The following is a 26,805-nucleotide window of genomic DNA, read 5'->3' as shown; positions in this document are numbered from 1 at the left end:
GTCCTCCTGGCCCTTGGGGACTGGCCCCCACCTCCCTGGCTGCCAGTAGTCACTGAATTCCCAACATCTGACCCGGCCCACTCATGACCCCCCCACTGTCCCCAGGCACGGTGCTGGATGATGTCACCCACGGGGGCTGCCTGCCCTTGGAGCGGTGCCCCTGTACCCACGGCGGCCACACCTACGCCCCAGGGGCCTCCTTCACCACCAGCTGCAGCTCCTGGTAGGCATCCTGGCTGCCCTGCCCCTGGCGGGGGTGCATGGGGTGGGGTCCACCTCTTGCACATCATGCCTCTCTCCCCAGCACTTGTTCCGGGGGGCTGTGGCAGTGCCAGGACCTCCCGTGCCCTGGCACCTGCTCTGTCCAGGGCGGGTCCCACATCTCCACCTATGACGAGAGGCTCTATGACGTGCACGGGGACTGCAGCTACGTCCTGTCCAAGGTAAGTCAGGGAGGGGGAGCATGTCAGGCCTCACCTGTCCTGGGACTCTCAGGGCCCCTGTGCCTCTGGGAAGGGCCCTCCGTGATGGCCATCAGAAGGGGTGAAGCCCCCCTTGACCTCCTCCTGGGATCTCATCCCCAGAGGGAAGCCCCTGGGCTCACACTCACAAGAAGGGGCTCCCAGGGCTGGAGACCAGCTGCCAGGACGTGGCCACAGGTGCCACCATCCGTGTCTACCCACAAGGGCAGTCCTGAGAACAGGGGCCCCACATGTGTGCATGTGGCTGTTCCCCAACGCGTGGGGGGGCTTTACCCTGACAGAAATGCACAGGCGACCTCTTCACTGTGCTGGCCGAGCTGCGGACGTGTGGCCTCACAGACAATGAGAACTGCCTCAAATCGGTGGCGCTCAGCATGAACGGTGGGGACACGGTAAGGGGCCCACTGGGAAACGGGGTGGAGCAGGAACCTGGCTCAGAGGGTACAGACCCTCGCTCCCTCCTTCAACGCCGTGGGCCCAGGCCTGGCCCCCAGCCCTGGGCCTCAGAGTCCCCCAGAGCTTAGAGGTCGAGGTCAGGGCTCCCCTCCTAGCTCTGCCTCTGCTGGGCTGGCCCCTGGGGAGTGCTGCCTGGACCCCCAAGCAGGTGGGCTCCTCACTCTACGGCCCTGGCGTCCTCCTCTCCCTAGATCATCCAGATCCAGGCCAATGGCGGGGTCTTCATAAACTCCATCTACACCCAGCTGCCCGTGTCAGCAGGTACGTGGGCTCGGCACCACTGGGCCATGCAGCAGCCAGGCCTCTGCCCCCAGCGCCTGCGCAGGGCCAGCCAGGTACCCTGCTAGTGCTCTGTGGCCTGGGCCACTTCCGGTATCTCCCGTGGTTGGTTTCCTGTCTGCACATGGGTGTCAGTGGTCCACTGGCAGCCACTATGAGGACCTGGTGTGGAGCACACTTGGTGCCTGGCCTCTTGGGGACCAGGAGCGGTCACCCCCAGCACTGCCCACTCCCAGGGCCCAGCAGACCCCTGTCTCCTTCTAGCCCATCCCTGGAGGACCCTCCCCGCCTGCCCGCCACTCCTGGGCTGTCCCAGGAACAAGGAGGCTCTGTCTGGCGAGGCCTGGCCTCTGTGGAGACTCTGATTTCGCCCCATCCCTGCAGCCAACATCACCGTGTTCAGGCCCACCTCCTTCTTCATCCTGGTGCACACGGGCCTCGGGCTGCAGCTGCAAGTACAGCTGGTACCCCTCATGCAGGTGTTCCTCAGGCTGGACCCCTCCTACCAGGGACAGATGTGCGGTGAGGCTGGCAGGATGGGCTGGGAGGGGGCTGCTCCCAGGGCACGGTGGAGACCCCTGCACCACCCAGGGCACCCCATATCCAACCTATGGCCCCAGGGAGCTGACCTTACAAGGGCAGGCTCTGCACAGGGCCTGAGCCCCAGCAGGCTTATGTGCAGATGGCTCTGCACCTCGATCCTGGGATGGGGCTCTCTGGCCAGTGCACCTTGTGCTGGTCTCTAGAGGGACCACCAGGCAGGCAGGATGGCCAGGTTGGTTGCCCCACTGATGCCTCATCCCTGGGCCGTGACCCCCAGGCCTGTGTGGGAACTTCAACCAGAACCAGGCCGATGACTTCCGCGCCCTCAGCGGTGTGGTGGAGGGCACAGCTGCTGCCTTCGCCAACACCTGGAAGACCCAGGCCGCCTGCCCCAACGTCAAGAACAGCTTTGAGGACCCCTGCTCCCTCAGCGTGGAGAATGGTATGTGGGTGCCAGTGACCCCCCGGACCCTCCCTTCACCGGGCCAGGCCTGGGAGCCCAAGCCTCCCGTCTCCCAGGGCCCTGGGGCACGCGGGCCTGGGGGAGCCCTGACGTCCAGGCGTGTGTGCGGGCGGCAGGGTCTGGGGCTCGTCTCTGGGGAGAGCACCCTGTTGGGGCATGTGGGTGAGCCCCAAGTTCCAACACAGCTCTGCTGGGGCCGTGGGGCCCCCAGGGCCTGGGCACAGGAGCGGAGGCTGCCAGGGGGGTGGGAGCAAGGGAGGAGCTGTGCCAGTGGTGGGCAGCCAGCCAGCTTGCCTCCCCTGTCCCAGAGAACTATGCTCGGCACTGGTGCTCCCTGCTGACCGACCCGGCCGGAGCCTTCTCACGCTGCCACTCTATCCTCAACCCTGCGCCCTTCCACGCGGTAAGACCCCCTGCCCCACCTGGACTGTCCCCCAGCCTCCCTGCGGGTTCCCCGTCTTGAGGACGCCCTACGGCATGGTGCGCTGCTTGGTCAGTCCTCGCCCGGGCTACTCTGGACCATCAGCATGGCCACTGTGGGTGTAGTCATTGTTGTAACAAAGGAACACACGCTAGGTTGCTAAAAACTAGAGAAATCGCTTCTGTCCCAGTTCTGGAGGACGAAGTCCTAAAGCAAGGTGTGTGCAGGGCCGTGCCCTCCTCCTGGGTCTCCCAGTGTCTCGGGGCTCCCGGTACCACTGCCTCCACGGCCACATGGTCTCGGCCCCTCCCCTGCATCTGTGTCATAATTCGGGGCCCATCCCTACAACCCAATCTTCATCACATCTGCAAAGATCCTATTTTCAATAAGGTCATTTCCTTAGGCCCTGGACATTAGAGCTTCTGCATGTCTTTTGGGGGGACATGACCCAACCCATAACAGTTGGCTCACAGGCCACTTTCCCAGAAGCTCAAGTCCCTAGGGAGGTGTGTCGGCAGGTGGAAGGCCCAGGCCCACCCCTGCCCTGGTCCTGTGGAGACCCCTTGTGACCTTGACCTTGGCCCAGCTCCGTGCCTTCTTGCTGTCCCCTCCCTGACCCCAACTGCAGTCACTTAGTGTCCAAGCTGGCTCTCCTGGGGGCGTCTGCGAGCCCCCCACCACTTGCTGTCCATCCTCAGGGTGGAGCTCTGAGCCCAGGTGCAGGTCCCAGGAAGGACTCATGGGGATAGCAGGGGCCTGGGCGGGTGGGGGTCCCTGATGGCCCCTGCATCCCCATCCCCAGAACTGCATGTTCGACACGTGTAACTGTGAGAAGAGCGAGGACTGCCTGTGTGCGGCCCTGTCCTCCTATGTGCACGCCTGCGCCACCAAGGGGGTGCTGCTCAGCAGCTGGAGGGACGGCGTGTGCAGTGAGTGTCCCCAGGCCACTCTGTGCCCAGGAGGGGGTGGGCAGAGCACTGGGGGTCCTGGGGGCATATGCACCCACCCACACCTTCTCCGCCAGAGCTTCACGCTTCCTTGACCAGACTAACCAAGGACCTGGTGCTCCGATGACCCCTGAGTGTCAGAGGGGAAACTGAGTCTCGGGCTGTTTAAACCCCAGCATGGAGGGGGCCTCCAGCCATTGACTGAGCACCTCCCTTGCCCCTAGCCAAGTATATGAGCAGCTGCCCCAAGTCCCAGAACTACACGTACGTGGTGGACAGCTGCCAGCCCACCTGCCGCGCTCTGAGCCAGGTGGACGTCACCTGCGGTGTCCCCTTCGTTCCTGTGGATGGCTGTGTGTGCCCCTCGGGCACCTTCCTGGATGATGCGGGTACCTGCGTCTCCGCCGAGGCCTGCCCCTGCTACTTCCATAGCTCTGTGGTGGCTCCGGGGGAGGTGGTACACGACAACGGCGTGGTGTGGTAAGGGGCCAGCTGGGCCCAAGCCCCTCCCCACGGCACTGCCCTTTATCCTGGTCTCGCCCCCCTGCATCACTCCCAAAGATCCCTGGGGTCCCCCCTTCCCGGGGAAGATGGTGAAACACGGGGGGGGGGGGGGGCTGGGGGACGGAAGTTTGCTTTCCTCCTCCCTGGCCTGGGAGAGGGTTCTGAGGGTCCAGTGCCCAGGAAGGGCGTGTGTGGGGTCTGTGGGGCGCTGGGTGGGCAGTGGACCCCGACACGGCGGTCTGTCTCTCTCACAGTTCGTGTGCGGGTGGGAAGCTAAGTTGCCTGGGAGCAGCAGAGCAGAAGAGCTCAGGTACGGGCTCCCCGCCGCGCCCAGGATGAGGGGGTGGTGGGGAGGGCTCCCCGGGTGAGGCAGGGAGGGCTCCTGGGGGGCCCATCACATGCCCGCTCAGCTGCCTCCATCCACAGGGTGCATGGCCCCCATGGTGTACCTGGACTGCAGCAACGCCTCGGCAGGCACGCCGGGGGCCGAGTGTCTCAGGAGCTGCCACACGCTGGATGTGGACTGTGTGAGTGGCCGGCGAGGGCGTGCGGTCCCTCTGGGACCCCGGGCACAGGGCAGGGCGGGTGCTGACACTGTGCTCATCCACAGTTCAGCACCCACTGTGTATCTGGCTGCGTGTGCCCCCCGGGGCTAGTGTCGGACGGGAGCGGGGGTTGCGTGGCCGAGGAGGACTGCCCGTGTCTGCACAACGAGGCTGCTTACAAGCCCGGGGAGACCATCAGGGTCGCCTGCAACACCTGGTGGGTCGGGGCTCCTCTGCAGGAGGTAGGGAGGGGCCTGGGACTGCCATGACCCCCACCCTGGGAAAGCCCCGCACAGGCTTGGAAACCAGAGGCCGGCAGGTGACAGATGGGTGACAGGCAGGCACACACGCTCACCCCTTTGCTGAGCCCCCCTGGAGAGCAGGGAGGGCCAGGTCCTGGGCCTGCAGCCGCGAGCACACTGTCCACTATCCTCACAGCACGTGCAGGAACCGCAGGTGGGAGTGCAGCCACAAGCCATGCCTGGGCACCTGCGTGGCCTATGGGGACGGCCACTTCATCACCTTTGATGGGGAGCGCTACAGCTTCGAAGGGAGCTGCGAGTACACACTGGCCCAAGTACGTGGGGGTGCCCCCTCTGTGCCCCTGTCCTTGGCCCTCCAGCCCCTGTGGCCATGAGCTCAGCCTGACCCCTCCCTGTCCCAGGACCACTGTGGTGGGAATGGCACCGCCAACGGGACCTTCCGCGTGGTCACCGAGAACGTCCCCTGCGGGACCACGGGTGTCACCTGCTCCAAGGCCATCAAGCTGTTCCTGGAGGTGAGGGGCAACCAGGGGCCCTCCCCACCTCCACCCTCCAGCTGTATGTCCTAGGGCTGCACCGGGGGCTGCATCGGCCCCTCCCCCACGGGCCCGCCCCTCCTCTCCCAGGGACACCTGTGTTTGGACTGAGGCCCACTCTGATTCGGGATGAGCTCATCCCTCACTGACCCCTGCAGAGACCCTTTTTCCAAACAAGGTGGCATTCACAGGTTCCAGGGGCTGGATGTGCATCTACCTTGTGGGGGTCTGTGTTCCACCCACCACACATGGGGCCCAATTCCAACAGAGGCAGGTCAGAGTTCACCAGGCAGGGAGCCACACTGCTGCCCCGGGGGTTCAGCTCCACTTACCCGTAGCCCCGACTTTCCACGTGGCCTCCCCAGGCTCCCAGCACACCCTGCTCGGCCTCTTGCCTCATGTTCACGGGCAGTGTCAGGAGCCAGCCCGTGGTTAACACCAGTCCCTGACCACCGGTGGGGCCCTCGCCCCCAAGCTGGCCCCTCAGCCCTGCAGCCACCCGTCCACGTGTCCCTCTGCAGAACTACGAGCTGATCCTGCACGAGGGCACCTACAAGGTGGTGCAGCGGGGCCCGGGCAGAGGCCTGCCCTACAAGGTCCGGTACACAGGCATCTACCTGACTGTGGAGACTCAGAGCGGCGTGCTGCTGTCCTGGGACCGAAAGACAAGCGTGTTCATCCGGCTGCGGCAGGACTACAAGGTGAGAATGGATGGGCCGTGGGCCCCTTCAGGCAGGGTCAGAGCCCCTGCTCCTAGGTCTGGCCCTGAGGGGACCCTCTGGCAGCTGACAGTCTGCTCAGGGCTGGGGTGAGTCCACCCACGACTCCCACATCTGAAAGGGGTGTGTTGAGACCAAACCATCCAACTGGCAGAGTCCTGGTTACAGTACTGTTCTTGCTCTCTGGTACCCCTGTGCCCCCTGGACCCGTCTGCCCACCTGCCTGCCTGCCCACCTGCTCATCTGCCCAGCTGCTCACCTGCCCAACAATGCAGCCCCCAATCTTCCCATCTGTCTGCCTGCCCACCTGCCCACCTGCCCACCTACCCATTCGTGCAGCCCCGTCTGCCCACCTGTCTGCATGCCCAGCTGTTCACCTGCCCACCTGTCCACCTGTGTGCCTACCCAATTGTGCAGCCCCCTTCTGTCCACCTGTCTGTCCAGCTGTTCACCTGCCCACCTGTCCACCTGTGTGCCTACCCAACTGTGCAGCCCTCTGTCTGCCCACCTGTCTGTCTAGCTGCTCACCTGTCCACCTGCATGCCTACCCAACTGTGCAGCTCCTGTCTGCCCACTTGTCTGCCTGCCCATCTGTCCAGCCCCCTGTCTGCCCACCTACCCATCCATGCAGCCCCTGGTCTGCTCACCTGTCCCCCCACCTGTCTGCCTACCTACCTGCCTATTTTTCCAGCCCCCCGTCTACCTACCTGTCTGCCTGCCCAGCTGCTCACCTACCCACCTGCTCACCTGCCCAGCCCCATCTGCCCACCTGTCCACCTGTCCGCCTACTCCCCTGCTTGCCGTAGGACCTACTGTGCACCCCGTTCTCCTGCAAGTTCAGAGGGCACTGCCTGTAGTCCCCCCTCCCAGGCTGGGCTAGGCGCTGCCCCCTCAGCCTGCCCCCTGCAGCCCCTCACACAGTGTCTCCCGTGCCCCCGTCTGCAGGGCCGGGTCTGTGGGCTGTGCGGGAACTTTGACGACAAAGGTGTCAATGACTTCACCACGCGGAGCCAGTCCGTGGTGGGCAGCGCCCTGGAGTTTGGCAACAGCTGGAAGTTCTCCCCGTCCTGCCCCGACGCCCCGGCCCCCAGGGACCCCTGCACCGCCAACCCCTACCGCAAGTCCTGGTCCCAGAAGCAGTGCAGCATCATTAACAGCGCCACGTTCGCCTCCTGCCATTCTCAGGTGGGCTGAGGAGTAGGGGCCAGACCTGGGGGGCTGGCGGGCTGGGGAGCCTCCTTCCCTTCTGGGCAGAACTGGGTCTGGCCTGGCCTGGGCCCCCGAGCTCAGACTTGACATGGGTGCCTGCCAGGTGGGAGGTCTGAACGGTGTGCCACGAGCACTGCCCGGGGGTCCACGGCTCTCCTTAATGACGCAGAAGTGGGGCTCTGGGCCACACAGACCCCGCATCACCCCCTTGTCCGACCCTCATTCCCCGGCCTCCTGTGACTTCAACACGGACCCCAGTGCCCACTCACAAGCGCAGTCTCATGATTCCGGACTTGCCGGGCATGTGCGGGCAGTGTAGGAGGAACGGTCTGATGGCAGACCCGCTCTGGGCTCTGGTACTCCCGGGCAGTGTGGTTGGGGTGCTGCCCCCTCACCCCGAGGAGACAGGCAGGGTCACGACACGGCTGTGGGGAGGGCCATCTGTAACCACAGATGTGATGAGAGCAGAGGTGAGGGACACGGGTGACGGTGCCCAGGTGGGTGGGAGTCATGGGTCTCAGACAGCAGAGGTGGGGTGCTGCATGCGGCCAGCTCCTGCGCTCTCCTGACAGCTTGCTGAGTGGACCCTCCCTACTCCTCCCTCCCCCCAGGTCGACCCCACCAAGTACTACGAGGCCTGTGTGGGCGATGCATGTGCCTGCGACTTGGGGGGCGACTGTGAGTGTCTCTGCACAGCCGTGGCCGCCTACGCCCAGGCCTGCCGTGACGTGGGCGTGTGCGTGTCCTGGAGGACCCCGGACATCTGCCGTGAGTGGGGCTCTGCCACGGGGAAGAAGGGCGGGTGCGGGGGTGGGGCCTGACCCACACATGGTGAGCACGCAACCCCGGGCGCCCAGGGGCCCATGGGTGTGCCCCGCATCTGTGCGCCTATGGACCAGCCGGGATGGGAGGGCTCATGAGGGACCCGCATTCTGAGGGCAGGGCGGGAAGGAAGGGGTGCATGCTCAGCCTCTCCCCTCTGTGCTCAGCCTTGTTCTGCGACTATTACAACCGCGAGGGCCAGTGTGAGTGGCACTACCAGCCGTGCGGGGCGCCCTGCATGAGGACCTGCCGGAACCCCAGTGGGCACTGCCAGATGGACCTGCCGGGCCTGGAAGGTGAGAGGCAGGGAGGGGCACGGGCGGCAGGGCGGCCACCCGGCAGCACCAGCAGTGGCCACTAGGGTGAGTCTCCCCCGTGCACTGCGCCCGCCCAGGCTGCTACCCCAGGTGCCCACCCAGTGAGCCGTTCTTCAGCGAGGACCAGATGAAGTGCGTGGCCCAGTGCGGCTGCTATGACGAGGACGGGAACTACCATGACGTGGGCGCGAGGGTCCCTGCGGCAGAGAACTGCCAGAGCTGGTGAGTGGGTGGGGGAGCCTGGGAGTGGGTGCCAGCCCGGCCAGGCGGGCCCTCAGCTCTCCCCTGTCCTCTTCCCCAGTGAATGCACGGCCGGCGGCCTCCGCTGCACGCACAGCCTCGAAGGTAAGGCTGAGGGGCCCCACACGGGTGGAGGGGCTCGGCGCTGGGGGCCGGGGGCTCCGAGTGAGGGCCGTGCCTCCCCGTCTCAGCCTGCACGTGCGTCTATGAGGGCCAGACCTACCACTACGAGGACGTCATCTACAACACCACGGACGGGCTGGGTGCCTGCCTGATTGCCATCTGCGGACACGAAGGAAGGATAATTCGGAGGACCATGGAATGTCCAGGGACACCCTCCACAACTCCCTTCACCTTCACCACCACTGCGGCCCCGCTCTCCACGACAGGTGAGCCTGGCGGACACGCTGCTGGTTCTGCCTCCGTCTCCCAACCCCCGACCCCCAATCCCAGGCAATGGTCTGGGCAGAGCGGGAGGTCAGGGCGGGTGTCCCAGGGGTAACCGACGGCCCCGCTCAGCCCCTACTCCTGGGCATGGCCGGCAGGGGCGCAGAGGAGACTGAGGCGGTCCCTGCCCCCACCCCAGGCTCAGGCACCACCTTCCCCACCGTGTGTGTGCGCGAGCGCTGCCTCTGGTCTGACTGGTACGACAGCGGCCGCCCGGAGCCTGGCATGGCAGGTGGAGACTTTGAGACGTTCGCGAACCTGAGGCAGAGCGGTCACCAGGTCTGCCCAGCCCCAGCGAGCATCGAGTGCCGGGCACAGGGACTCCCTGACACCCCACTTCAGCAGCTGGGCCAGAAGGTGGAGTGTGACGTGGCCCAGGGGCTGACATGCCTCAATGCTGAGCAGAGCCCCCCACTCTGCCACAACTACGAGGTGCGGGTCCTCTGCTGTGACTACGTGCCCTGCGGCACCTCCCCCGGCACCACCAGCCTGCAGACTCCGACCGAGTCCCTGCCCACCCCCCGCACGCAGACCCCACCTGCCGAGCCCACCACAACAGGGACCTGGGCGCCGAGCAGCTCCGCAACCTTGGCGACCACCTCCTGTCAGCCCCGGTGCCAGTGGACGGAGTGGTTCGATGAGGACTACCCCAAGTCTGAAGAGGCCGGCGGGGACATTGAGTCCTACGACAGGATCCGGAGTGCAGGAGGGGCTGTGTGCGAGCAGCCTCAGGACATCGAGTGCCAGGCCGAGAACTTCCCCGGCAGGAGCCCCGAGTCGCTGGGCCAGCGCGTGCACTGTGATGCCAGCTTCGGCCTGGTGTGCAGGAACCAGGAGCAGGTGGGCCTCTTCAAGATGTGCTACAACTACAGGATCCGCGTGTTCTGCTGTAGCCGTGACCACTGCAAGCAGCCCACGCCCCAGCCACTGACACAGACACCACCGCTGAGAACCACGGGAGGCCCCTCAAGTGGACCCACCCCAGTGTCGGGGACCACGCAGATCCTCATGACTCCCACGACAGGCACTGTCTCCATTGGCCCCCCATCCACCTCACACACTGAGATACACACGACAAGAGCAAAGACATCCCTGGAAACCCTGGTGACGGCCACCACCGAGGCCACCAGCAGCCAGGGCACGACCAGCTGTCAGCCCCAGTGCGAGTGGACAGACTGGTTTGACGTGGACTTTCCAACCTCAGGGGTCGAGGGTGGGGACATGGAGACCTTTGAGAACATCAGGATTGCTGGGGGCACGCTGTGCCAGGAGCCCCAGCGCATCCAGTGCCGGGCAGAGAACTACCCCGAGGTCAGCATCGACCAGATTGGACAGGTGCTCACCTGCAGCCTGCACACGGGGCTGATCTGCAGGAACCAGGACCAGAAGGGGCCCTTCAACATGTGCTTCAACTATAATGTCCGAGTGCTCTGCTGCCACCCGTCCCCGCACTGCCCCAGCACGGCTTCTCCCAGCACGGCCGCCCTCAGCACGGCTGCCCCAAGCACCGCCTCGACCACAACGTCCATTCAGACCCGTGCCTCCTCCCCTGAGGCCACCTCCACAGCCCCCTCGCCAGCCCCGCAGACCACCCGCACCCTAGTGACCCCCACCACGATGGCCACCACTATCTTCCCCTCCGTGCCCATCACCCGGGCCTCCACAGGCAGCCCCCGCAGCAGTGAGTCCCCAACCTGGCACCCCAAGACCTCGCCTGGACAGCCCATCACGCTGCCCGGCACAGCACAGGCCACCTCCAGCACAGGGCCTGGCACCAGAGCCTCCCCATCGCCCCCCACAATTCAGGCCACCAGCTCTCCGTGGAGCACCACCATACGTCTCTCCGCAGGTACCTCCAGGGCCACAGCACCCACAGGCAAGACCCAGACCTCCCTACTTGTCACTTCCAGCCACACCCAGAGCCCCACATCCCCAGTGGCTATGTCCACAGCCTGTGAACCCCGCTGTGCCTGGACGGACTGGATAGATGAGAGCTACCCGACGCCAGGGGTGTCTGGTGGGGAATTTGAGACCTACACCAACATCCGGGCGGACGGCAAAGCCATCTGCAAGCAGCCACTTGACCTGCAGTGTCATGCAGCAACCCTGCCTGGCAACACCTTGGAGACGCTGGGCCAGGTGGTGCACTGTGGGCTGCCGGAGGGCCTGGTTTGCCGCAATCAGGACCAGGACGACCGGTTCAAGATGTGCTTCAACTACAAAATCCGAGTGCTCTGTTGTGAGGACTACAGCCACTGTGCCAGCACCCTGGCCACCACCGTGGTGAGCCCGCGGGGCACCAGCCCAGGTCTGACCCCCACGCTGGCCACCAGCACCACTGTCCAACCCTCAATGACCCCCAGTCCTATGGCCCCCAGCACTGTGGCCACCTCCACCTGCCAGCCCACCTGCCACTGGACCAAATGGATGGACAGTGACCAACCCCTGCCTGGTCGCTACGGAGGTGACATTGAAACCTACTACCACATCCAGGATGCCGGCGGCCAGCTCTGTGAGGAGCCCGAGGCCATCGAGTGCCAGGCAGTGCTCTACCCAGACACACCCCTAGAGCAGCTGGACCAGGTGGTATACTGTGATGTGAGCTATGGGCTCATCTGCAGAAACAACCGGCAGAGGGGGGGCCAGCCCTGCCTCAACTACCACATCCGCGTGCTCTGCTGTGAGGAGGACAGCAACTGCGTCAGCTCACCCAGACCCCAGCCTACCACCACCAGCACCGGCATCAGCACCAGCATCAGCACCAGCACAAGCCAAAGATCACCAGAGGTTACTGGGCTGAAATCCACAGCCACCCACCCTTCCTCCCCCAGGACCACCCAGAGGGTCCCTACCTCCACCACACAGACCTTTCTTTCTTCCTTTGGGACCACCGAGGGAGTCACTGTGTCCATGTCCCAGACAGGCCCTTCTTCCCCCCAGACATCCCACAGGGTCACTGCATCCACCACCCAGACAGGTCCCTCTTCCCCAGGGACCTCCCAGGGGGTCACTGCGTCCACCATCCAGACAGGCCCCTCTTCCGCAGTGACCTCCCAGGGAGTCACCACATCCACCATCCAGACAGGCCCCTCTTCCCCTGGGACCTCAAAGAGGGTCACCGCATCCACCACCCAGACAGGCCCCTCTTCCCCAGGGACCTCCCAGAGGGTCTCTGTCTCTACCACCCAGACCCTTCCTACCCCTGCCAGGACCACAGAGAGGGTCTCCAGCCTCGGTCCATCTGCCTCCCCGAGGTTGCCCACCACAATCACCAAGCCCACCTCACCCAGTGCCCCCACCTCGGGCCCTGTGGTGACCTCCAGCAGGTGGATCTCCTCCAAGTCCCCGCCCAGCACATCCACCTTCGGGACCACGTCGGTCTCCAGGCCCCCACAGCCCAGCTCCAGCACGCACACCTTGGCCACGTCGTCCTCCACGGGCTGCAGCCCACGGTGCACGTGGACAGACTGGTTCGACGAGGACTACCCCACGCCAGGCCTGGATGGCGGGGACTTCGAGACCTTCTCGGTCTTCCGCTCAGCGGGCCTCAGCTTCTGCCAGCACCCCCAGGACATCCAGTGCCGATCAGAGAAGGCGCCGGACACGCGTCTGGAGGACCTGGGGCAGGTGGTCCGGTGCAACGTGAGCTTCGGGCTGGTGTGCCGCAACCGGGAGCAGCCGGGGCCGCTGCGCTACTGCCACAACTACCACGTGCGCCTGCTGTGCTGTGAGGACAATGGCCACTGCCCCTCTGCCACCACCACCTCCACAGCACCCTCGACGTCCCCTGAAGTCTTCAGTACAACCAGCAGCACAGGTCAAAGCTCACCGGGGGTTACCAAGCTACAGACCACGGCCACCCTCCCTTCCTCCCCCAGGACCAACCAGAGGGTCCCTACGTCCACTACCCAGACCTTTCCTTCTTCCTTTGGGACCACTGAGGGGATCACTGTGTCCACGACCCAGACAGGCCCCTCTTCTCCAGGGACAACCAAGAAGGTCACTGTGTCCACCATCCAGATAGTCCCCTCTTCACCAGAGACCACCAAGGGGGTCACTGTGTCCACCACCCAGACAGGCCCCTCTTCTCCAGGGACAACCAAGAAGGTCACTGTGTCCACCATCGAGACAGTCCCCACTTCCCCAGAGACCACCCAGGGGGTCACTACGTCCACCACCCAGACAGCTGCCTCTTCCACTGGGATAACCAAGAGGGTCCTTGTGTCCACCACCCAGACAGGCCCCTCTTCCCCAGGGATCTCCCAGGGGGTCACTATGTCCACGACCCAGACAGGCCCATCTTCTTCAGGGACAACCGAGACGGTCACTGTGTCCACCACACAGACAGTCCCCTCTTCCCCAGGGACCACCCAGGGGGTCACTGTGTCCACCACCCAAACAGGCCCCTCTTCCCCAGGGATAACCAAGAAGGTCCTTGTTTCTACCACCCAGACAGGTCCCTCTTCCCCAGGGACCTCCCAGAAGGTCACTGCGTCCACCACCCAGACAGGCTCTGCTTCCCCAAGGAGTACCCAGGGGGTTACTGTGTCCACCATCCAGACAGGTCCCTCTTCCCCACAGATAACCAAAAGGGTCCTTATATCTACCACCGAAACAGGCCCCTCTTCCCCAGTGACCTCCCAGAGGATCACTGCATCGACCACCCAGACAGGTCCCTCTTCCCCAGTGATAACCGAGAAGGCCACTGTGTCCACCATCCATACAGTCCCCTCTTCCCCAGAGACCACCCAGGGGATCACTGTGTCCACCACCCAGACAGGCACCTCTTCCTCCGGGATAACCAAGAGGGTCCTTGTGTCCACCACCCAGACAGGCCCCTCTTCCCCAGGGACCTCCCAGGGGGTCACTATGTCCACCATCCAGACAGGCCCCTCTTCTTCAGGGACAACCGAGAAGGTCACTGTGTCCACCATCCAGACAGTCCCCTCTTCCCCAGGGACCACCCAGGGGGTCACTGTGTCCACCACCCAAACAGGCCCCTCTTCCCCAGTGACCTCCCAGAGGATCACTGCATCGACCACCCAGACAGGCCCCTCTTCCCCAGTGACAACCGAGAAGGCCACTGTGTCCACCATCCATACAGTCCCCTCTTCCCCAGAGACCACCCAGGGGGTCACTGTGTCCACCACCCAGACAGGCACCTCTTCCCCAGCGACCTCCCAGGGAGTCACTACATCCACCATCCAGACAGGCCCCTCTTCTTCAGGGACAACCGAGAAGGTCACTGTGTCCACCATCCAGACATTCCCCACTTCCCCAGGGACCACCCAGGGGGTCACTGTGTCCACCACACACACAGGCCCCTCTTCCCCAGGGATAACCAAGAAGGTCCTTGTTTCTACCACCCAGACAGGCCCCTCTTCCCCAGGGACCTCCAAGAGGGTCACTGCGTCCACCACCCAGACAGGCCCCTCCTCCCCAGGAAGCACCCAGGGGACCACTGTGTCCACCACACAGACAGGCTCTTCCTCCCCTGGGACAACTGAGAAGGCCACTGCGTCCACCACCCAGACAGGCCCCTCTTCCCCAGGGATAACCAAGAAGGTCCTTGTTTCTACCATCCAGACAGGCCCCTCTTCCCCTGCGACCTCCCAGGGGGTCACCACGTCCACCACCCAGACAGGCCCCTCTTCCCCTGCGACCTCCCAGAGACTCACTGCGTCCACCACCCAGACAGGCCCCTCTTCCCCAGGGACCTCCCAGAGGGTCTCTGTCTCTACCACCCAGACCCTTCCTACCCCTGCCAGGACCACAGAGAGGGTCTCCAGCCTCGGTCCATCTGCCTCCCCGAGGTTGCCCACCACAATCACCAAGCCCACCTCACCCAGTGCCCCCACCTCGGGCCCTGTGGTGACCTCCAGCAGGTGGATCTCCTCCAAGTCCCCGCCCAGCACATCCACCTTCGGGACCACGTCGGTCTCCAGGCCCCCACAGCCCAGCTCCAGCACGCACACCTTGGCCACGTCGTCCTCCACGGGCTGCAGTCCACGGTGCACGTGGACAGACTGGTTCGACGAGGACTACCCCGTGCCAGGCCTGGACGGTGGGGACTTCGAGACCTTCTCGGTCTTCCGCTCAGCGGGCCTCAGCTTCTGCCAGCACCCCCAGGACATCCAGTGCCGATCAGAGAAGGCGCCGGACACGCGTCTGGAGGACCTGGGGCAGGTGGTCCGGTGCAACGTGAGCTTCGGGCTGGTGTGCCGCAACCGGGAGCAGCCGGGGCCGCTGCGCTACTGCCACAACTACCACGTGCGCCTGCTGTGCTGTGAGGACAATGGCCACTGCCCCTCTGCCACCACCACCTCCACAGCACCCTTGACGTCCCCTGCAGTCTTCAGTACAACCAGCAGCACAGGTCAAAGCTCACCGGGGGTTACCAAGCTACAGACCACGGCCACCCTCCCTTCCTCCCCCAGGACCAACCAGAGGGTCCCTACGTCCACTACCCAGACCTTTCCTTCTTCCTTTGGGACCACTGAGGGGATCACTGTGTCCACGACCCAGACAGGCCCCTCTTCTCCAGGGACAACCAAGAAGGTCACTGTGTCCACCTTCCAAACAGTCCCATCTTCACCAGGGATAACCGAGAAAGTCACTGCATCCACCACCCAGACAGGCCCCTCTTCCCCAGGAACCACCCATGAGGTCACTGTGTCTATCATCCAGACAGGGCCCTCTTCCTCAGGGATAACCAAAAGGGTCCTTGTGTCGACCATCGAGACAAGCCCCTCTTCCTCAGGGACCTCTCAGAGGATCACTGCATCCACTACCCAGACAGGTCCCTCTTCCCCAGGAACCACCCATGGGGTCACTGAGTCTACCAATCAGACAGGCCCCTCTTCCCCAGGGACCTCCCAGGGGGTCACTACATCCACCATCCAGACAGGCCCCTCTTCCCCACAGATAACCAAAAGGGTCCTTATATCTACCACCCAGACAGGCCCCTCTTCCCCAGTGACAACCAAGAGTGTTCTTGTATCCACCACCCAGACAGGCCCCTCTTCCCCAGGGACCTCCAAGAGGGTCACTGCATCTACCACCCAGACAGGCCCCTCCTCCTCAGGAAGCACCCAGGGGACCACTGTGTCTACCACACAGACAGGCTCTTCCTCCACTGCGTCCACCATCCAAACAGGCCTCTCTTCCCCAAGGACCTCCCAGGGGGTCACTACATCCACCACCCAGACAGGCGCCTCTTCCCCAGGGACCTCCCAGGGGTTCACTGTGTCCACCATCCAGACAGGCCCCTCTTCCCCAGGGACCTCCCAGAGGGTCACTGCGTCCACCATCCAAACAGGCCCCTCTTCCCCAAGGACCTCCCAGGGGGTCACTACATCCACCACCCAGACAGGCGCCTCTTCCCCTGGGACAACCGAGAAGGCCACTGTGTCCACCACCCAGACATTCCCCTCTTCCCCAGTGACCACCCAGGGGATCACTGTGTCCACCACACACACAGGCCCCTCTTCCCCACAGATAACCAAACGGGTCCTTATATCTACCACCCAGACAGGCCCCTCTTCCCCAGGGACCTCCCAGAGGCTCACTGTGTCCACCACCCAGACAGGCACCTCTTCTCCTAGGACAACCGGGAAGGCCACTGTGTCCACCATCCGGACAGGCCCCTCTTCCCCAGGGACCTCCCAGAGGGTCACTGCGTCCACCACCCAGACAGGCCCCTCTTCCCCAGGGATAACCAAGAAGGTCCTTGTTTCTACCATCCAGACAGGCCCCTCTTCCCCTGCGACCTCCCAGGGGGTCACCACGTCCACCACCCAGACAGGCCCCTCTTCCCCTGCGACCTCCCAGAGACTCACTGCGTCCACCACCCAGACAGGCCCCTCTTCCCCAGGGACCTCCCAGAGGGTCTCTGTCTCTACCACCCAGACCCTTCCTACCCCTGCCAGGACCACAGAGAGGGTCTCCAGCCTCGGTCCATCTGCCTCCCCGAGGTTGCCCACCACAATCACCAAGCCCACCTCACCCAGTGCCCCCACCTCGGGCCCTGTGGTGACCTCCAGCAGGTGGATCTCCTCCAAGTCCCCGCCCAGCACATCCACCTTCGGGACCACGTCGGTCTCCAGGCCCCCACAGCCCAGCTCCAGCACGCACACCTTGGCCACGTCGTCCTCCACGGGCTGCAGTCCACGGTGCACGTGGACAGACTGGTTCGACGAGGACTACCCCGTGCCAGGCCTGGACGGTGGGGACTTCGAGACCTTCTCGGTCTTCCGCTCAGCGGGCCTCAGCTTCTGCCAGCACCCCCAGGACATCCAGTGCCGATCAGAGAAGGCGCCGGACACGCGTCTGGAGGACCTGGGGCAGGTGGTCCGGTGCAACGTGAGCTTCGGGCTGGTGTGCCGCAACCGGGAGCAGCCGGGGCCGCTGCGCTACTGCCACAACTACCACGTGCGCCTGCTGTGCTGTGAGGACAATGGCCACTGCCCCTCTGCCACCACCACCTCCACGGCCTCCTCTTCGGCACCACAGACCCCCCGCACACCAGTGACGCTCACCACAAGGGCCACCACTGTTTTCCCCTCCGTGCCCATATTCCACATCTCCACAGTCTCCACAGGCCGCCCCCGCAGCAGTGAGTCCCCAACCTGGCACCCTGGGACCTCGCCGGGACAGCCCAGCACGCTGCCCAGCACAGCACAGGCCACCTCCAGCTCAGGAGCCAGCACCAGAGCCTCCCTGTCGCCCCCCACGCCTGAGGCCACCAGCTCTCTGTGGAGCACCGTGCGCCTCTCTGCGGCCTCCTCCCTGTCCCCGGAGACCACCCACATCTTGCCACCAGTTACCATGTCCACTGTATCCTCCGCCGTGCTCACTACCCCGAGGCCCGCCTCATCCCCCAGCTCCCACTTCACCACTGGCTGCCTCTGCCAGGCGTTTGGGCAGCTCTTCTCCCCTGGTGAGTGCAGAGCCCGGCATATCCTGGCCACTGTGCTCCATTCCTGGGTCTGGTGGCTGTATCCTGGGCTTCCTGCTGGTCAGCAGGCGTGCCCCACCTCACACCCTCCCCTGAGCTGACCCTGCCGTGTCCACCTTGGTGATTCCTCACAGGGGACGTCGTCTACAACAAGACGGACAGAGCAGGCTGCCACTTCTTCGCCATCTGCAACCAGCGCTGTGACATTGACCGCTTCCAGGGCACCTGCCCCACCACCTTGCCCCCGGAGTCCTCAGTCTCTACGCCCCCAGAGTCCTCAGCCTCTATGCCCCCGGAGTCCTCGGTCTCTACGCCCCCGGAGTCCTTGACCTCTACGCCACCGGAGTCTTCGGCCTCTATGCCCCCAGAGTCCTCAGCCTCTACGCCCCCGGAATCTTCAGTCTCTACACCCCCGGAGTCCTCAGTCTCTACGCCCCCAGAGTCCTCGGCCTCTACGTCCCCGGAGTCCTCGGCCTCTACGTCCCCAACCTCTCCAGCCCCGGTTTGCGACCTCATTGTCCCTCCCCGACAGGTACATCCTCTGCCCCCTGCCCATTTCTGCAGTGTGCTTGGTTGGGGATCCCACTGGGCCCAGCCCTGCCCCCATGACCCCCGCACAGGTAGCTCCTGCTGGAGGAAGGCACATGGGGTTGGGGCTGGGACGGCATCTGGGGTGGCCAGGTCACCAGGCCGCTCTGCCCCAGGCATGCATGAGGAACCTCAGGATGTGGCAGGGCCATGGGACACGTCTCGTGATCCCAGCCGGTGAGCACCAGGCCCGCTCTCTCCCAGGTAAACGAGTCCTGGACCCTGTCAGACTGCACCAGGGCGCGGTGTGAAGGCGACAACCATGTGATCCTCCTGGGGCGCAAACCAGTGCCCAGCATCCACTGTGTGAACGGGCACCAACCGGTCAAAGTGTGGTCAGAGAATGATCCCTGTGACTTCTACTTCGAGTGCGAGTGTAAGCCGGGGTGAGGGTGGCTGCTGTGGGCAGAGGGGCATTGGGAGTGCACTGGAAGCCAGAGCTGTGGCACGCAGAGCCAGCCAGAGCTGGAGACAGGCCACCACAGAAGGGGGAAGGCCTGGGTCTGCCGAGCCCACCCACGCGTCTTCCTCTGCCACTGGGAGGGGGACCTGGGTCAGGGGGTTGGAGTGGAGATGGGAGCCCAGGGATTCCTGAGTGTTCCTCCTGGAGCTGCTGCTGGGAGCGTTTCTGGCCTGGCCCCCGGTTGGCTGGGCATCGGTTCCGGGAGGAAGCAAGGACCACAGGCTGGGTCAGAACATCAGGAGGACACAGGGAGGGCCCTTCCTGCCTTTTCAGCTTTGGGGGCTCCAGGCGTCCCTGGGATAGTGGCCACAAGTTTCCAGCCATGGCCTTGTGTTCTGTGGCAGCTCCTCTCTCTCTTGCAAGGATACTTGTCATTGGGTAGCCCAGGATGGCATCATCCTGAGGTCCTTCACTCAGTTACAGACAAGAATACCGTTTCCCAGATGAGGCCATGTTCTCAGGGTGAACATGCCTCTGGGCCCCCAGGCAACCCACTACATCCCTGATGTGAAAAGGCACCCGGGGCCCAGGGCAGCTGAGTGGCTCCCCTGAGGTTGGGGTGACACTGGGTGAGGGGACTGTTCATGTCCTGCAGGCTCCTGCAGAGGCTGGGGGGACTCTCACTACACCACCTTCGATGGCACCTCCTACTCCTTTCTGGACAACTGCACCCATGTGCTCATGAAGGAGATCCACCCACGGCATGGAAACCTCAGCATCCACATGAACAACTACTACTGTAGGGCCCCCGCAGCCACCGCCCACTGTCCCCGTGCCCTCAGCATCCACTACAAGTCCACAGAGGTCATCCTCACCATCAGTATCGACGCCAGCGGGCAGGAGCAGAGCCTGGTGAGTGGCCCTGTCCCGCATCACCAGGGAAGGCCTGCAGGCCTGGAAGTCGGCTCCCGAAGGGGTCTTGGACAGAGTAAAGGGCACACAGGGATGACTCAGGGATCCAAACATGCCCAACCAGGGCCCCAGGCCTCAAGGGGAGCATCTGCGCTTTGGGGAAGGGGTGCCGAGGATCTGGGGCCCCAGCACCTGGGAGGCAGAGCCCCAAAGGTGGGCCCTGCTGCCCCACCACACTGTCATGAACACCCCCGGCACATCCTCAGATCCTGTTCGACCAAATACAAGTGAGCTCCGGCTTCAGCAAGAACGGCATGAGTGTGTCTGTGACAGGGACCACCACCATGGGCATCGACATTCCTGCCATTGGCGTGAACATCACCTTCGACGGGCACCTCTTCCAGATCCGACTGTCCTACAGCCACTTCAGCCACAACACCGAGGGCCAGTGCGGTGAGTGGGTGCCAGGGACGCCCGGGCCCCAGCTGCTCTCCACAGGGAACCCTGCACAGCCTGACCCTGCCACCCTGCCTCCCCAGGCACCTGCACCAACAACCAGAATGATGACTGCCGCCAGCCAGACGGCACCATGGCCCCCAGCTGCCAGCACATGGCCCTCAGCTGGCTGGTCCCCGAGAGCAACAGGGAGGACTGCTGGGCACCCACCAGCCCACCCCCGACGGCAGGCACCCTGCCCTCAGCACCCACCACGCCCACCTCCACCCCGTGCCCCCCAGCGCCCCTCTGCGAACTGATACTGAGCCCGTGAGTCCCTCCCGTGGGTTTGGCAGTTCTGGGGCAGCAACCCACCCTCGGCCCCAGCCTCTGACTGCCCCCACCCGCAGGGTCTTCGCAGAGTGCCATGACCTCATCCCACCCGGCCCATTCGTCAGCTCCTGTGTCAGCGACAGCTGCCAACCCGACCGGCCCCAGGTGCTGTGCCAGAGCCTAGAGGCCTACGCAGCCCTCTGCCGTGCCCGGGGCGTGTGCAGCAGCTGGAGGAACGCCACCGACGGGCTGTGCAGTGAGTCAGGGTGGCCCCGGGGGCTCCAGCCTCCTTGGCCCACCTGACTCCTGTCTCTGTGTCTCCAGATTTCACCTGCCCGCCTGACAAGGTGTACCAGCCGTGCGGCCCTGCACAGCCTGCGTCCTGTGACCTCAGGTAAAGCCTGCCTGGAGGGTCTGGGATCCCCAGCCTCAGATCTCAGGGGCTCCACTCCCGCCACCCTGGCCTCTGACCCCTGACTCTGGGCCCGGGGCAGCTGGTCAACCCCAGCACTCTGCCCTTCCCCTTTGGACGGCCACGTCTATGGATCGAGGGTCCCCAGAATACCCTCCTCGCCTTGCAGGAGCCAGAGCGGAGCAGGCAGGGGGCTAGCAGAGGGCTGCTTCTGCCCTGACGGACACACCCTCTTCAACACGCACACAAACATCTGTGTGCGCGAGTGCGGTAAGCCAGCCACCGCGCCCCTGCCCGGAGCTGCAGAGCATGAGGCGGAGGGCCTGGGGTGGGAAGGCTGCAGCCTAGGACCATCCCTCTTGGGGGCTCACACTCCCAGCCCAGTGTCCACCCCGGGGGTGCCGTGTGGCCACGACACTGGGTTCTCCAGGGCCTTGACCCCAACAGGAAGAAGAGGCCCTGGCCGGGGGTGGGGGCGGCCAGGCCTGCAAGGACACATCCCAGGGCCTGTGGTCTCTGCTCTCTGGGCCTGGGACCCCAGGATGCCCAGTGACCTCCATTTTTCTTCCCTTCCAGCCTGCGTGGGACCAGATGGGTTTCCCAAATCCGTGAGTGTTCTGCCCCCAGCTACCTGCCGCCTGGCTTGAGCAAAGTGCCCCCTGTGCCCGGGCAGCCCCTGTGGGTGGCTGGTGTGGGGTACCCCAGTGTGAGGCACCTCCCTGTCATGTGGGCTGCTCCAGAGACAGCAGCTCAAGCAGGAGGTGAGGGGCCAACCTGGCCATCCTGAGGGGTCAGTATGTTGGACACAGCCCGAGAGGCCAGGGCAAGGTCCAGGAGTCTCCAGGGACCCAAACTGCTCTGTTCCAGCCTGGGGAGCGGTGGGTCAGCGACTGCCAGGACTGCATGTGCCACCCGGGCTCCATGTCGGTGCAGTGCACACCGCTGCTCTGCGAAGCCCAGGACCCGCCCCTGCAGTGCAGTGGGGCTGGCTTCGTGGCCATCACCAGGCCTCTGGGCAACAACTCATGCTGTCTGGAGACGCTGTGCGGTGAGCCCTGTGCATCCCCAGCCGGAAGGGGAGGAGGCCTGTAGGGCTGGGGAGGGCCTCAGGGGCTGGGCTGGGCTGAGGCTGGCCCCTCTGGTGTGCCCTGGTATGGTAAGGGGTCCCAGTAGGAACCCGGAGGGCTCAACCACCAGGGAAAAAATATGACTGTTGCAGGAAACTCCCTCCCAGTGGGAGCTAGCACAGCCAGATGGGGGAGCTGCAGGGGCACCCCTGATAGCACCCCGACTCTCCCACAGTCTGCAACACGACCACCTGCACCCAGAGCCCACCCACATGTGGGCCAGCAGAGGAGCTGGTCCGCACCCAGAAGGAGGATGCCTGCTGCCCTACCTTCAGCTGCCGTGAGTGGGGCTGGGGACTCGGGGTGTGGGGGTGGTCAGAGCACTTCCTCCCCACCATCTGGGCAGGTGCTCACCGTCTCTTTGCTTCTAGGACCTCAGCTGTGCTTCTACAATCACACTTTCTTTGGGGTAAGGGCTGGGCAGCTACAGGGCTGAGTGGGATGGTGGCAGAGGGTTGGGCCCCAGGCTCTGTACATCCACATGGGACCTCCACCCCTTATCTGAACATGCCCAGCCCCTCTGCACCCTCCAGAAGGATACTGGATAAGCATGGGGGCTCTGGGCCCTTTGGAGCCACGTGGGCACACAGGGGAGGGGACACAAGGGCGGCCCTGTCTGTCAAGTGCCTGGGGGAGCTGTTGGCTGCCTCTGAGAGGTGTCCCAGGAGCTTCCTCACAGCACGAGTGTTGGGGTGAGACTGGGCCCCCCCAGCCCCTCCAGCTGGCCTGGGGTCCTGTGTCTGCTCTGGTCTGTGCTCAGCCAGGGGGCACCTGCATGATCTATCTGGAGAAGAAAGAACCCATGTCTCTGGGCTCCCTTTGTCCCAGCCACAGGGAGGTGTCCTGGGCCTGCAGCCCCCTAGTGTCCTCAACGTCACCTCTTCTCATGTCATCCACTGCAGGTTGGTGCCACCTTCCCATCGGTCACTCCCTGCCACACGTGCACCTGCCTGTCCATGGACACCCGGGGCCCAATTGTGCAGTGTGAAGAGAACACCTGTAACACCACCTGCCGCCAGGTAAACCCTCCAGGGCATTCCCAGCCCCCCACCCCCGGTGGTGCCCACCTGGCAGCAGCCCTGGGCAGGGAAATGGCCTCCCAGAGTCAGGGGCTGCCAAGGAGGTCGCTGGGCCCTGAGGGTATGGATGGGAGGGCAGGAGGACTGGGGGTGACCATGTAACCACCCCTGATCCTCAGGGCTACGAGCACCGGAAGGTGGCCGGACAGTGCTGTGGGGAGTGCGTGCAGACAGCCTGTCCCACTTCTGATGGCTGGCTGATCCAGGTAAGAGCGGGATTGGTCTCTGCCCCCAGCTGGGAGACCCTTCCCTTCGACCCACTCAGCTCACATAATTCCCTACGGGCCTCCACCCTCCCCATTGCATTGCAGCCCAATGAAACCTGGGTCAACCCCCTCCTGGACAACTGCACGGAGTACCGCTGCGAGGTCCAGAATGGGCTCCACGTGCTCACTCAGAGGCCCACGCCCTGCCCGGTGGTGTCCAGCTGTGAGGTGTGTGCTGTGCTCTGCTGCCAGACCGCAGAGGCCCCGCCCCAGGAGGCCCCACCCCCACCCACGCCCCCAGCCCTGAGGCCCCGCCCCTGGAGGCCCGCCCCGAGAGGCCCCACCCCCACATTCCCGCCCCCAAGAGGCCTCGCCCCGCTCCCAGCCCGCCCCCTGTCTCTGCCTCCCCCTTCAGGGCATCCTCAGGAAAATAGGCTGCTGCTACTCCTGTGAGGAAGTGGGTAAGTCGAGGCCAGCCTGCCGCCCTACCCCTCTCCTGTCTGTCTCCGTTGATTTCTGCCCCAAGCTACCCCGGGCCCCAGCACCCACCCTAAGCAGGGGTTCGGGAGGGTGGTGTGCAGCCACGGCCCAGGTCGGGGTCCCCAGCGGCTGCCCCCGCACCTCCACGGCCTCTCTGTCCGCACAGACAAGTGCCAAGTCCGCGTCAACACGACGGTCCTGACACACCAGGGCTGCGCCACCCATGCCCCAGTCAACGTCACGTTCTGCGAGGGCTCATGCCCCGGAGTGTCCAAGTGAGCGAGCCCGGAGCCCCTCCCCAGAGCCCCTCCCCAGAGGCCCCTGCCTGCCCAGACCACCCTGATTTGGCCAGCTGTGAGCAGGTGGGCCCAGAGAGCAGAAGGAAGGGTGGCCGCCAGCTCAGGACCCAGGGAAGGTTGTAGGGGGGAGGATGGTCCTGCCCAGGTCAGCATGTTCCATGCATGAGCTGGTTCCAAGACAAGAGGGGGCCTGGAGGGAGCGGGTCAGAGTTTAGGGGCCCTGAGGACTGTCCCATGCCAGGTCAGAGATACCCTCGTGCTCTGAGGATGAGGTCTGGGCTGCCCACCAGAGGGTGGGGCACTCGGCTCCCGACCCCAGACCCTAGGGACACCAGGAGCCCAGTGGCTGGGGCTGGACCAGGCAGGTCCTGAGGGCAGCCGTGTGTCTGCAGGTACTCCATGGAGGCCCAAGCTATAGAGCATCAGTGCACCTGCTGCCAGGAGACAGTGGTTCACGAGGAGGTGGTGACCATGCAGTGTCCCAATGGGACAGCCGTCCAGCACACCTACACCCACGTGGACAAGTGCAGCTGTGCCTCGTCCTGCGGCCCCTCACCCAAGGCTCCCGAGGACAGCACTCCCGTCTTCACAGTCTAGGGGGCCACCACAGTGTGTTGCCATTCTGACCCCCTCCCACCAGGCCCCCACCCCACCCAACCACGGAAAGCTCAGCCAGCCCGCTGCAGGAGCCCAGGCACACTGGCCACCTGTGCCCTCGTGGAACCTGTGCCTTGGAGGGTCAACCTGGAAGTTCATGACACATTGAGGACCTACCTGAGGAGGGCTCTGGGAGGGGCCCTAGCCCTCGGAACACATCTTGGCCATTTGCCTGGCCATCAAGGCCTACCCCTCATCTGAGACAAGTGCTCGCTCTGCATGGACTCACCCCCCTTCTTAGTGTCAGAGGGATGCCCCGTAGCACACTGCCCAGGAGCTGCCATGTTGTCCCCCACTGTCCTCAGAGCCCCGTGGAGCAGATTCCTGCCAGCCGCCTCCTGCAGCAGGATGCGGGCCAAGGCCCATCCAGCGAGTGGCGTCAGGCAGGGTGGCTGCCTGCCCACATCTGAAACTGGGCCTGGAGCGACGGTGGCCGAGAGACAGGGCAGGGAGGGGTCGGTGCTCCACAGCAAGCCGTCTGCCCACCCTGTCCCAACCTTGCAAATAAACGCTGAGCATTGTGTACACTTCTTGGTCCTGGTGTCTGTTCTGCCCACTGTGTCCCCTGGGCTTCCCCTCTCTCACTCCTCCATGGGCCAGGCTGCCCAGGGCCCTTCAGGCTATAGAGCACCCGCAGGGCTCATGCTGGATCCACTGGGAGGGGCAGGTGGGCCAAGAGGCACAGAGGCCCTCAGGGTCGGTCTCAGGCTGTGGGGCACTGGCTGGGGCCAGAGGTGAGCCAAGGGCTCAGAAATGACCCTCTTCATTGTTTCAAGATTTGTAAGGAAGCCAGTTCCCTGATGTGGAAAGACTGGAAACCCACTGGAGGCATATATACAGCCCAGGCATGTGTGAGCCAGTGCAGGATGTGGCTTCCTTATGGGCAGGGTGTGCACAGGAAGAGGGGTGCACGGTGCTGCCCAACCCCAGGGGAGCTGCCAGCCCCTCAAACAGTGTCTTTGCTTCAGGGTGCTGGTCCCACCTCCACCTGCTCTGTGGCTGGCCCTGTCATCTCCCCAGGACAGGGATTTCTGCCTTCCTGTCCTGCTGCCCTCCCCAGAGAGCTCCCTGCGCCTGCAGAAAGAACTGGGGAGCAGGTGTGGGGCGTGGCAGACAGGAGACATGCCAACCAGAACCATATACACAGCCTCAGTGGCAGAAGGCACCCTGGCTTAACTGGGCCGGAAAGATGACCGCAGTGGGCAGGGGTGGCTTCGGGTGGGGCTGCGTGAAGGCAGCAGCTGGTGGGGGGTGCATAGGAGGGTCTTCTCCCCTTCTCTGAGCTGCATGACCTGCCTCTGCACTCCGTGCGCTTCCCGAGGTGGGGCCGGCTGCAGGGCTCAGCAAGGAGGCCTGGGCTCTCTGTGGGCCACGCTGGCCTTTCCCACCCACCTCAGAGGTCTGGGCAGGGCAAGCCACCCGGGGACCCGACCAGACGGGACCAGCTCAGGGGAACTGGCTGCCCCTCTAGGATCACCTTCTGGAAGCTGACCCGAGCCTCACAGTGTGATTTCCTGAGGGCTGTGGCCACACCCCTACCTGAGTCTTTGTGCGAAACAACATGTGAAAAACGACAGCCTTCCCTAAACCCCTCCGTCATTCCCTGGCACCATCCCTTCCTTAAACACATGTACCCCTCACCAAATTTAAACATGTTCATAAGGCACCGAGACTATGAGTGTCACAAGCCACGGACTAGGGCTCACATACATGACGTGCTGCCCA

General features: G+C 64.3%; 1 protein-coding gene across 1 annotated transcript in view; it reads left to right on the top strand.

Moving 5' to 3' along the window:
- The window catches only part of MUC5B (mucin 5B, oligomeric mucus/gel-forming), a 31,070-nt gene extending 5,463 nt beyond the window's left edge, over positions 1-25,607 (top strand). The window contains exons 10-50 of the mRNA XM_026003918.2: positions 106-223; positions 305-443; positions 764-874; positions 1,130-1,199; positions 1,602-1,739; positions 2,038-2,202; positions 2,532-2,626; positions 3,447-3,573; positions 3,816-4,071; positions 4,350-4,405; positions 4,522-4,622; positions 4,706-4,857; positions 5,079-5,217; positions 5,305-5,418; positions 5,961-6,140; positions 7,104-7,343; positions 7,979-8,135; positions 8,357-8,485; positions 8,584-8,728; positions 8,808-8,851; positions 8,938-9,135; positions 9,333-18,131; positions 18,284-18,405; positions 18,616-18,681; positions 18,942-19,113; positions 19,796-20,052; positions 20,319-20,505; positions 20,592-20,817; positions 20,898-21,076; positions 21,145-21,214; positions 21,402-21,502; positions 21,809-21,840; positions 22,100-22,280; positions 22,535-22,639; positions 22,731-22,768; positions 23,262-23,378; positions 23,558-23,644; positions 23,750-23,872; positions 24,060-24,105; positions 24,291-24,399; positions 24,816-25,607. Of these exons, the coding sequence (XP_025859703.2) occupies positions 106-223; positions 305-443; positions 764-874; positions 1,130-1,199; positions 1,602-1,739; positions 2,038-2,202; positions 2,532-2,626; positions 3,447-3,573; positions 3,816-4,071; positions 4,350-4,405; positions 4,522-4,622; positions 4,706-4,857; positions 5,079-5,217; positions 5,305-5,418; positions 5,961-6,140; positions 7,104-7,343; positions 7,979-8,135; positions 8,357-8,485; positions 8,584-8,728; positions 8,808-8,851; positions 8,938-9,135; positions 9,333-18,131; positions 18,284-18,405; positions 18,616-18,681; positions 18,942-19,113; positions 19,796-20,052; positions 20,319-20,505; positions 20,592-20,817; positions 20,898-21,076; positions 21,145-21,214; positions 21,402-21,502; positions 21,809-21,840; positions 22,100-22,280; positions 22,535-22,639; positions 22,731-22,768; positions 23,262-23,378; positions 23,558-23,644; positions 23,750-23,872; positions 24,060-24,105; positions 24,291-24,399; positions 24,816-25,020 (14,096 nt within the window). The 3' untranslated portion in view covers positions 25,021-25,607. The remainder of the gene's footprint in view (positions 1-105; positions 224-304; positions 444-763; positions 875-1,129; positions 1,200-1,601; positions 1,740-2,037; positions 2,203-2,531; positions 2,627-3,446; positions 3,574-3,815; positions 4,072-4,349; positions 4,406-4,521; positions 4,623-4,705; positions 4,858-5,078; positions 5,218-5,304; positions 5,419-5,960; positions 6,141-7,103; positions 7,344-7,978; positions 8,136-8,356; positions 8,486-8,583; positions 8,729-8,807; positions 8,852-8,937; positions 9,136-9,332; positions 18,132-18,283; positions 18,406-18,615; positions 18,682-18,941; positions 19,114-19,795; positions 20,053-20,318; positions 20,506-20,591; positions 20,818-20,897; positions 21,077-21,144; positions 21,215-21,401; positions 21,503-21,808; positions 21,841-22,099; positions 22,281-22,534; positions 22,640-22,730; positions 22,769-23,261; positions 23,379-23,557; positions 23,645-23,749; positions 23,873-24,059; positions 24,106-24,290; positions 24,400-24,815) is intronic.
- The last annotated feature ends 1,198 nt before the right edge of the window (positions 25,608-26,805 follow it).

Source organism: Vulpes vulpes, chromosome 5, assembly GCF_048418805.1.
Source record: "Vulpes vulpes isolate BD-2025 chromosome 5, VulVul3, whole genome shotgun sequence".
Lineage (NCBI taxonomy): Eukaryota > Metazoa > Chordata > Mammalia > Carnivora > Canidae > Vulpes > Vulpes vulpes.
The sequence above is the reverse complement of the archived record's forward strand: the minus strand, read 5'-3'. Positions and strand labels throughout refer to the sequence as shown.